The following is a 10,296-nucleotide window of genomic DNA, read 5'->3' as shown; positions in this document are numbered from 1 at the left end:
GATGAACAATTTTGACAGACTGAGAAACAATAGGGAAAGCTGATGTTTCCACTGTGTTTTTCAGATTGAGAAAGCAAAAACCGTCGTTTATTACGGCTGTTTCTTCTCACGGAAAGAGAAAAGAAGAGGAGAAAAACAGGTGTCCGGTAGCTAGGCAGTTGAGCGACGAGCTCCAACACCCTGCATGCCCGGCGGTTTGCTGCAGCCAGGTCCCTCCCTACCACCCAGTTTTCCTCCCCGTTTCCCCCGCCCCCAGCCTCGCCACGATCCTCTCCCTCTCCCGCTCCGAGGAACCAAAATTTTCCCTCCACGACATCCTCTCTCCTCGATCAAAGCGGCAGCAATGCCGTAGCCAGCCACGTACGCCGTTGGAATGCCGGCCAAGCCATGGTCGACGCCCCGTGCCCTCAGACACCGGACGACGTAACCCGCGACGATCGACAGGAAAGGTAATATCGATCTCGATCTCGACGTGGAATGTAGATGAATCTGACTGCAGATGCAATGCGTGAGCGCTTCTCTGATTTGGCACTGTCTTCCTCCCCCCAGCGCATCATCACCATGTCCAACATCTTCGGCAAGAAAGGGAAGAGTTTCAACGGTCCAGGTTAGAAATCAGCCCCCCATTTAGATCCATTCTGCATTTCCTTCTTCCTTCTAACGTTACCACCACCTTGCAACTTTTCGATACAAACGTAACGAGAATTCATTTGCAGATTCGCCGCAGAGTCGTGCAGCACGCGTGCGGTTCAAGAGCGCGAGCCTGAACTGCGTCGACTCGCCCAAGAAGCAGAATGACGACACCTGCAAATACAGGTACAGTTGGCTTGACGATTCTCAGTTTGTTGATCTGATCTCTGAATTAATCTTGGCCTCGATAAATATTTTTCTATTCAAAAAGGATGTTTGTGAATTTACCATGTGCAAATATTGCACGCAGGGTGTTCGTTGGTACGTGGAACGTGGGAGGGAAGAACCCGAACGACGGGCTTAACCTGCAGGACTTCCTGCAGGTGGACGAGTCCTCCGACATTTACGTCTTAGGGTAATGCGCGCCATGGCACTTCCTCCTGTGTATTGATTCAGGAGTTTGATGGTGCAATGACAATGGCGATGTGTAAGGGAATATCTGACCGACGCTGTATGAGTAGGTTTCAGGAGATCGTTCCCCTGACCGCCGGCAACGTGCTGGTCCTGGAGGACAACGAGCCGGCGGCGAGGTGGCTGGCGCTCATCCACCAGGCGCTCAACCACCCGCAGGAGCAGCCGGACAGCGACGAGCCGCCGACGCAGCCGCCGGAGCCCGGCTCCGCCGACGCCGGCCGGCAGCAGAACCGCCGGCGCGACGCCATGGCCAACAGGTCCTCCAGCGGCAACCTCTTCTTCCAGACGCCGTCGCTCAAGCTCCTCAGCAACAGCTACCGCGTCGACAGCGCGCTCGTCAAGACGTGCAACTGCTCCGCGGAGGCGTCCCTGCAGCGGCGCCGCGCCACGGAGGTGCGCGAGTCCGTGTACCGCGCCGCCGAGACGCCCCCCGCGAGCACGGCCGCCGAGGCGGCGTCGACGTCGGCCGGCGGCTGGGACGACGACGGCGCCGGCGCCGGCACGCCGGGGCAGTGCGAGTCGCCGGCGGCGGACGGCGGCGGCATGAGCTACTGCCTGATCGCGAGCAAGCAGATGGTGGGGCTGTTCCTGTCGGTGTGGGTGAAGAAGGAGCTGGTGGAGCACGTGGGGCACCTCCGGGTGGACTGCGTCGGCCGGGGCATCATGCGCTGGCTGGGCAACAAGGGCTGCATCGCCATGAGCATGACGCTGCACCACACCAGCCTCTGCTTCGTGTGCAGCCACCTGGCCTCCGGCGAGAAGGAGGGCGACGAGGTCCGGAGGAACGCCGACGTCGCCGAGATCCTCAAGAGCGCGCACTTCCCCCGCGCATGCAAGTCCTCCGCCGCCCACCAGCGCGTCCTCCCCGAGCGGATCCTCGAGCACGAGTACGTCCCTATCTTCTTGACAATCTTCACCATTAATCTAGCCCTGACAAGCAAGCATTCTCCGATTGATTGATGCGCAACAGCAAGATGATCTGGCTCGGGGACCTGAACTACCGGGTCTCCCTGAGCTACGAGGAGACGAGGACACTGCTGGAGGAGAACGACTGGGACGCTCTGCTGGAGAAGGACCAGGTACCGTCTGAACTCTGAACTGCAAATTTTCTTCAGAAACTGCACGCCTATCTCTGACTCAATGGCCGGCTTCGTTGCAATGCAGCTGATGATCGAGAGGGAGGCGGGGAGGGTGTTCGGGGGCTGGAAGGAGGGCAAGATCAGCTTCGCTCCGACGTACAAGTACACGCAGAACTCCGACGCGTACGCCGGCGAGACGGTCAAGTCCAAGAAGAAGCGGCGAACGCCGGCATGGTACGTACGTACTCCCTGCAAACGCCGCCGGCGGTCGTAAGCTTAGCTTATCCCTGACGCGCGGAAGAGATTACTGAGGACTGCCATGCCAGCGTAGGTGCGACCGGATACTGTGGCACGGCGACGGCATCGAGCAGCTGCAGTACCTGCGGGGCGAGTCCAGGTTCTCCGACCACCGGCCGGTCTGGGGCGTGTTCGCCGTCGAGGTGGAGGCCGGCGGCGGCAGGATGAGGAACTGCTACTCGATGTCCGCGCGGATCGGCCACGACAAGCCGGGGTCGCCGCAGAGGCACGGCGGCTCCGTTGAGCCCTCCTCGTAGCCGCGGCCTTGTAGTTGTACTTGTATGTATGATGTAGCTTAACTGCTAAAGGGTCAGAAAAGATTTGGAGCCACCATTCACAGGTTGAGATCGCAGCTCGATCTTGTCAGGCTGATGTATGTTACTACTAACAGAAAACTAATAAAGGGTTCTTAACTATATTACGTATTCCCTTCGTCCGGAAAAATTTATCCCAAACTCATCTTTCAAATGAATGTATCTAATATTGAGGGACAAGTTTTTTCGGACGAAGGAAATAACACTCTTGATTTGAGGATATATGAAGTATAATCACAAAAAAGTCTCACATCACGATTTCAATGACATAGTCCATTTTGGAACAGTGGTATTAGTATATGGTAAAAATAATACTCAAAATTAATGGAGCCGATAACTGACATATGTGTGGCACCTGACCACACGAGTCGTGTGGTCGTAATCAGAAAACAGCCCACACGAATCTATGTGGATGAACATTAGAACTGTCACATGTCCGGACGCAGCTCGTGCCACACGCCGAACCAACAACAACTACTCACCCCCATACCCCATGTGTGGCATGAAGCAATTCCGCCCTGACATGTTTTGATGGCAGGATGACAACTTTAATTGTAAAGCATGACTACTTCTCTGTTTCATTTTTTGGGGGGGTTTCGTTCGAGTTAACTATAGTTGCCAAGTCTAATTAACGGTAGTTGCCACATGTGATCAAACAATAGTTGTTGTGTGTGATTAACTAGTTGCCATGTGTGGTCAAACCATAGTTCCATGTATGGTCAAACGTAGTTGCCATGTGTGATTAACTAGTTGCTACATATGCACACCAGTAGTTGTTGTCTATCACTGTGTGAGCGTTGTGTGGGTGAAGAGAAGTTTCGCCCACATGTTCGGGCGTGCGTCCCGTGTGCCGTTCAAGCGAGGAGCGCCCACACGTGTGGCATTAATGATAACACCCACACGACCCTGATTGCTTATGTGGCTCTCCACCTAGATGGCAACTGCTTTGAAATTCATGCAAATGGATCGAGTGCGTGTGGACGGATTGATAAGTGCCACTGTGAGTGTTATCGTTTGGAAAATTTATTTGGTTAACCCTCTTTCGGAATAGCAGCCCCAGATCAGAGAATCAAATTGCATGTTTACCATAAATGCATTATGCATATAATTTGTAATATCTTTTTAAGATAACAATATGACTTTATTCATTAAATAAACAAATTTCGCCAGATAGAAGTAAAAAACTAAAGCACACACAAATACACAAGACCATTGAAACAATTAAAAGCTACACCGAAGTTGTTTGAAGTCGTTGCCTGTAGCTTCATCTTTTACATTTTCACTTTTTCTCGAGCCTGCGATGTAAAACATGTACAAGCTAGACTGATCTCAAAGACATGCATAAGTTAAACTGATATCAAAAGTTTTAAAAAGCCACGTGAGTTGCTCACCTCGGTAGATGAGGACCTAAGATCACTCAATGCAATGCCCCCGGGACAATCCTTGCAAGGCAGGCCGTCGAACCGATATTTTATATTATATCATCGGAGAAGAATATTGAAAACACAAAAAGTGAAACAGAAGAACCACCGACTAGATCAAATTCGACCTTAGACTTGTCTTCACCACCGTCGACAAGGCAAAGCAAAGCACAGGACGATAACTCACATATAACCAATCACATCTCTAATCATCTAACCAATTGTTGTTTACCACTCCGTTAATAAATCTTGGACGTAGAGTTGTGTATTTTCATATACAACCCGAGAGTTGGGAATACACAATTTGATAGATGTACAGAAATAAAAATTGCAAATTCTTTGGACAAAGCTGGAACTACTATTGAGCGTTCAACGCAGCTACTGATCTAAGCCGTTGAATGTTCGATCGTATGGTTGGGAGAAGAAGATAAAAACCCCGGGGAAGAACCTGTCATGGCCAATTACCGCCGGTCAAAACACGCCGCGAGAAATAAACAAGGAAAATAGCCGCGTCATGGCCGGCGACGACCACACCGAAGCCCCAGCGCTACTGACCTCGCCCTCGCTCGCTTTCCTCGCGTTATCCCGACCTCGCCGGCGATGGCGGCGTGGCCCAATCCGTGGCTGCCGCTCCTCCTCGTCGCCGCCCTGCTCGCCTTCGAGGACTGGCTCTCCACGCCCTCCTGCTCCGGTGGCGAGCCCGCCCCCGACCTCGCCGCCGGAGACCTCAGGGCGATGATGGTTGCCGACCTGATGCTCCTCGGGTCCGACACCACCTACGCCGACCGCTTCTTCCGCGACCACGTCACGTCCAAGCTTTTCACTGTAAGTGATCAGATTCAGATGCGGGCGAACCCAAAATTCTTCGAATTTTTCAGTTCTTAGGGGTCTGGTACTAAAGTGTCGACAAATTCCTGAAGTCTATGCCATTTTTAGACTATTATATAGACTGAATTCCAGGAAATTTTGAGTCTTTTCATACCTGTTCACGTGATTCAGGCCATTGGTAAATACCCTGGAAGCTATTTTCACTTGAGTCATATAAATATAAAATATTACTGTACCTGATACTAGAAGATAGGAGTACATCTCTTATTGGCAAGTGTAAAGCTAAGTAATGTCAGTTATGAGCTATTTTGATGGATATTGCACACACTTATGGTTATTATCACTAATTCGCTATGTTATGTCTACGTCAGAAATCTATTCAAACAACAAATCCAGATATGATCATAGTCCTTGGGGACATCTCAGCAAGGGGTTCAGAGCATAACGAGAGCAAATGGATAGCTGTTCTTGAACAGTTTGAGGGAATATTGGGGCAGTACTCTTCCCTTCCTCTTCACATCGTGTTAGGTGACAAAGATGTTGGCGAATGTTCGAGTTTGGATGGTAAATTGGTGCACCGTATGGCCAAGCATTTGCCAGGATTAGATTCAAGTGGCTGTGGCGCCTTTGAGTTTAGTAATACCAGTTTTGTGTCTCTAAATGCGGTGGCACTGCTCTGTGGTGACAACATGTTGCGGTTCAGTGTTGAGAAGGTTATGGAGAAGGAAAGCCATCATTTCCAAAAGAAAAGGTTAAATGGAGCAGATCATTCTCCTCTGGGAAGTGAAAACGGAGAAGGTGTCGGTGCCCACAGTTGGAGGCAAAACAGCATGACGTTGGGATCAGGTCCTGTCCTTTTGCTCCACATTCCACTACATAAGTCCCAAAAATCTGACACAGGAGTCATTGGTGTTCCCATGTTTCCAGATGGAACTGTCTCAGATCATCCTTTGGTTCCCCCGAGTTCAAAGCAAAGGTAAATCTTGTATAGTGTGTATTGTGAACATACTTTTTTGTTGAGAGTCATAACTCCTGCTCCATACCAATGCTGATACATTTCTGTGGATACTTTGCAGTCCTTTGGTTCCCCCGAGTTCAAAGCAAAGGTAAATCTTGTATAGTGTGTATTGTGAACATACTTTTTTGTTGAGAGTCATAACTCCTGCTCCATACCAATGCTGATACATTTCTGTGGATACTTTGCAGTTACATGTGAGCTTTACCTGTTGATGTTTTTTCAATATCACCTAACTTGAAATTTGGAACATTAAATAGCGTAAAATGTGCATTTGTGTGTCTCTGTGTTGCCTTTATTATTTGTTTGATGATTATATTCTGACGTGCTAATTGGACCCTTCAGCGGAGTTGATGGCAGGAGGCTATATGATCAATCACATACCCTCCCTGCAAATTCAACACAATATATTCTTCAAGCGCTTAAACCAAGGTTAGTCCTTCATTGGCAAATTCTGTGAATGGAATTACTTAGACATGTTAATGATGGTCCTTTTGTTGCACCTTTGCTTGCTGCAATTAAACTGTGTGTGATACTTTTGTAAAAGAAATTCTTGTACACACAAATTCTTATTGAGTCTCTTCCTCAAGGATGGTACTTGAAGGCCTACTCTCATTTTTCTTTCCACAGGATTATATTTAGTGCTCATGCTGATAGCTTCTCAGACTACACCCATCCTGATGGGACAAGGGAAGTAACAGTACCAGCTATGACGTGGAAGAAAGGAGGAATGCCAGGTTTTGCCATCGCTACATTTGGACAAAAAGGCGTCGTATCTGTAAATTGCTGCTGGCTAGTTCAGGAATGGTACATAATGACGGGATATTCAGTATTTTTGTTCTTGACAGCTCTTGCAATAAGATGGTCACACTGGATATGAAATGGAATTATATAATTTATTTGAAGGTATGATTGGTGACTTATCTTATGTAGAATGTGTTCTACATAATTTCATTTCTCGCATGATGGCTGTCTTGAGTATTAGGTTGATACTGAAGTTATAGCATTGTATACACTAATGAACTGTGATCAAGCGAAGCGAACCGCCGGTCGGAACCGAGAGCCTGACGGATTCAGTCCCGATCTGACTTTTGAAACTCTATGGTCTTGATTGATTCATTTCCCTGTTTCCTTCTTATTTTGTCTTCATCTTTTTCTTTTTCTTTTTTCCTGTTGCTTTTGCCTTTAATTCTATCTTCTGTCTTCCCCTCTCTTCCATCCCTTTTTTTTTCAACTTTATTCTTTTTTCGGTTTTATGTTCTTACTCTTTTTTAACTCCTTAGACTTTGAGCATTTCTATACCCATGTATAGCGTGTACCAGACAATACGTCAATGAGAGTTTTTCTGTTAAGTGGAATGGATGGAAACCTGTTGATTAGGTAGCAGGCGGTGGAGGTTGCTTCAACCCAAAAACGCTTCAACCCAAAAATTCTTTGGACAACATGCAGCTAGCCTTGGAGATGATGGTTCTGTTCATGTGCTCAGCCCATCATTCTGTTGAGGAGTGTATGGTATGGTTTGGTGCCTGATAATGCCCAAGTTTCTGCAGTAATTGTTAAAAGCTTTTGAACGGAGTTCCATACCATTGTTTTTTAGGGGTTTTTTAACCTTTCTCTTAATTTGCCTTTGTATCATAATTTTCCATTCCTTAAAGGCATTGAAAATATCATATTTATGTTTTAGAAAATAAGGCATCACTTTTCTTTTCTGGAGTAATCATCAATAATTGATGTCAAGGGTACTAAGCGAGATGAGGTTTCTCGTCATGTGTGATATGTGTCACACATTTGTTAGTGTGTGTATCATGCCATCATTCGCCTTGATTTGGATAGAACCAATGCCCACAATCTCACGTGGGTTATTATTATCTCCCATACGCACAACATCTTCACTCTGCAGTGTATGCACAAACTCATAAGTACCAAACCAATCTTTGTTACAACATATATGAAACGAACAGGTAGAAACAAGTATCTGTTCACCATGACAAGAATCACAACCAACAAAAACAACATGAGCATCTTATAAATCAGACTTATCACCAGATGTAACATGGACCTTACCATCCCCATCGGATTTGTCCTTAGGTTTATACGTATCGTTCTTTTCTCCTTATCCTGCAGTTCCAACAATCATCGATGAGATGACCCTCTTTCTTATAGTAGTTGCAGAATTGTCCTTCCCTCTAGACTTCGAACGCCCCTGCCCTGCTTGCTTTTATCTCTGTTGTTGGCGATTCCTCAGATTGCAACATATCTTTCATCTTTTCAGGGCTTTATATACTTCCGCAACAGTTAGTTCATCATGACTATATAATATGTATCTTGGAAATTTGCAAAGGAACTAGGCAACGAGCAATTAGAAGATTTATCTTCATCATCATACTTTACCTCCATAGATTGTAAGTCAGAAACGATCTCCTTGAAAATCGATAAGTGGTTCAGCATCGAACCACCTTCTTGCAACTTGTGCGTGAACAACTTCATCTTCATGTGCATTTTACTCGTAAGATCTTTGGACATGCAGATCGACTCCAGTTTGAGCCAAAGGGCTGCTGCGGTTTTATCCTCCAACACCTCTTGCAAAATATTATTAGCTGGATGAAGGTGAATTAGAGACATAGCCTTATGGTCTTTCTGCTTCTCTTCATCGGTCAATGTCTTTTGTTCTTTGCCACCGAAACCATCCCACGCTTCATCCATATTGGGATGTTCTAGCACTGCCCGCATCTTCACTTGCCATAGAAAAAACCTTGTGTTGTAATCCAGCAATGGCATATCAAACTTCATCAATGCCATGTCGTTGAAACCTTAGACAGAATAAATGCTCTGATACCACTTGTTAGAGATATGAAACACAATATAGAACGAGGAAAAACGAATCAACACGAAGGAACACAAGATTTAAATGTCGAAAACCCCTCCAACATGAAGGGGAGAAAACCACGGACACAAACTAGCTAAATTTCACTATGCCAGAAGAGGTTACAAACGTCGGAGTTACAACAGATCAACTTATCCCGTGCGGCAGCTTACAAAAGGATATACGTAGTAGAGGTGACCTAGATCGATACTGATCCATACGGTGGGAGGGGGGTGGGTGATGTAGTCCGAACCTTCTTGGCGAGATGCGATCTGTTGTTGCGGCTCGATCTTTCACGACACTCCACCACCAGCAGTCACAACCTCTCGCATGATGTACACGAAGTAGAGGGTTTGAACCTTGCGGCCCAACACGAGAAAGCCAATCTCGACGAAGGTACTCACACGCAAAACAATTTCCACGAAGAGAAACCGCAACACAGAGGTTTTTTAAAGATCCCTCCAAAACTTGATACGGGTGTTTACCCTGAAAAACACATCGTGTCTATTCCATAAAAAAATAACCTCCCTTAAATGGCGCACGTACATGGACTTATATAATGGTCGACTCCTCTAACTTAACCGACAAACTCAACGCATGGTGCCATCGTGACCTTCTATTATTTAAATACTATAATCTGCCTTTTATATCTCAGCAGTTACCTAATACTATTATACAGACATAATTTAAATATGTGCCTTATCTTCCACCATCGGTTAACTTGCCTTCAGGTGGGCCCCATCCGCATCCTTGCAAGGATAAGTAGTCACATATCAAGCATCTTGTCCATATACGTTCCTTAGTTGGTAAGAAGATAAATATAAAATTTGCAATGTATCTCCTCACGCAGCAACTAGTCATGGGAAGAAAACATTCAAAATCTGACATGGACTCCTTGCTTCCTCCTAAGAAACGTGACTCGCCAAAATAATCAGAATATCTTTTTCCTTTGTTTCCTCCTGTTTCAGGCACGTCGAGCCCAATAATACTGGGTCTCTCAACCTGAACATGTTTTTATTCTCGTACATGCATCATCAATTCTTGCGTCTCCTTCACATGCTTAAACTTGTCAACCACAATCATAGCTTCATCTTGTACAATATTAGTAGGATATTCGGCCATATGTATAGACTTAGTTTTATCAGTAGCAACCATCATAGATAAATTACACAAGGTCGTATAGAGGGGGGGGGGGGCACCGCCCCCCTCGCACCTCTCCAGGGCATGGGGCGAGATAATATGGGCTAACTTCAGACTCCGCTCCGCTTCAAAAGTTAGCCTATATACTTCATATGAATTTGGATCACAACTTAACACTGACAATGGAGATCAACCGCGGTGAGGCACTGAAGCGACTCTCGCCAACCACCAAGGC

The 10,296-nt window shown here is 46.6% G+C and overlaps 2 protein-coding genes across 4 annotated transcripts; both read left to right on the top strand.

Moving 5' to 3' along the window:
* Positions 1 to 212: 212 nt before the first annotated feature.
* Positions 213 to 2,878, top strand: LOC119331625 (type I inositol polyphosphate 5-phosphatase 10-like). Its single transcript, XM_037604789.1, has 8 exons — positions 213 to 449; positions 550 to 607; positions 717 to 816; positions 941 to 1,045; positions 1,152 to 1,991; positions 2,075 to 2,183; positions 2,269 to 2,417; positions 2,515 to 2,878. The coding sequence occupies exons 2-8, from the start codon at positions 562 to 564 to the stop codon at positions 2,735 to 2,737; spliced, it is 1,572 nt and encodes a 523-aa protein (XP_037460686.1). The 5' UTR covers positions 213 to 449; positions 550 to 561; the 3' UTR covers positions 2,738 to 2,878.
* A 1,808-nt stretch (positions 2,879 to 4,686) lies between these two features.
* On the top strand, positions 4,687 to 6,981 carry LOC119332335 (metallophosphoesterase 1-like). 3 transcript variants are annotated; one of them, XM_037605523.1, is made up of 6 exons: positions 4,687 to 5,040; positions 5,415 to 5,889; positions 5,971 to 6,019; positions 6,120 to 6,149; positions 6,404 to 6,490; positions 6,689 to 6,981. In XM_037605523.1, the coding sequence occupies exons 1-6, from the start codon at positions 4,816 to 4,818 to the stop codon at positions 6,936 to 6,938; spliced, it is 1,116 nt and encodes a 371-aa protein (XP_037461420.1). In that variant the 5' UTR covers positions 4,687 to 4,815; the 3' UTR covers positions 6,939 to 6,981. The 3 variants fall into 3 exon arrangements, with proteins under 3 accessions (XP_037461420.1, XP_037461418.1, XP_037461419.1); XM_037605521.1 differs by having other exon boundaries at positions 5,415 to 6,019; XM_037605522.1 differs by lacking the exon at positions 6,120 to 6,149 and having other exon boundaries at positions 5,415 to 6,019.
* Positions 6,982 to 10,296: the final 3,315 nt, after the last annotated feature.

The sequence above is a fragment of the Triticum dicoccoides genome, chromosome 7A, assembly GCF_002162155.2.
Source record: "Triticum dicoccoides isolate Atlit2015 ecotype Zavitan chromosome 7A, WEW_v2.0, whole genome shotgun sequence".
NCBI classification, from domain to species: domain Eukaryota; kingdom Viridiplantae; phylum Streptophyta; class Magnoliopsida; order Poales; family Poaceae; genus Triticum; species Triticum dicoccoides.
Note: the sequence above shows the minus strand (reverse complement) of the source record. Positions and strands in the feature narration are given on the sequence as shown.

Bases quoted from the DNA above. Each gene is read 5' to 3' on its own strand.
- LOC119331625 (XM_037604789.1), top strand. From the start codon at position 562: ATGTCCAACATCTTCGGCAAGAAAGGGAAGAGTTTCAACGGTCCAG. The intron at 608-716 runs GTTAGAAATCAG...ATTCATTTGCAG, and splicing joins GAAGAGTTTCAACGGTCCAG to ATTCGCCGCAGAGTCGTGCA. The intron at 1,046-1,151 runs GTAATGCGCGCC...CTGTATGAGTAG, and splicing joins TCCGACATTTACGTCTTAGG to GTTTCAGGAGATCGTTCCCC.
- LOC119332335 (XM_037605521.1), top strand. From the start codon at position 4,816: ATGGCGGCGTGGCCCAATCCGTGGCTGCCGCTCCTCCTCGTCGCCGCC. The intron at 6,150-6,403 runs GTAAATCTTGTA...TGGACCCTTCAG, and splicing joins CCCCCGAGTTCAAAGCAAAG to CGGAGTTGATGGCAGGAGGC. The intron at 6,491-6,688 runs GTTAGTCCTTCA...TTCTTTCCACAG, and splicing joins CTTCAAGCGCTTAAACCAAG to GATTATATTTAGTGCTCATG.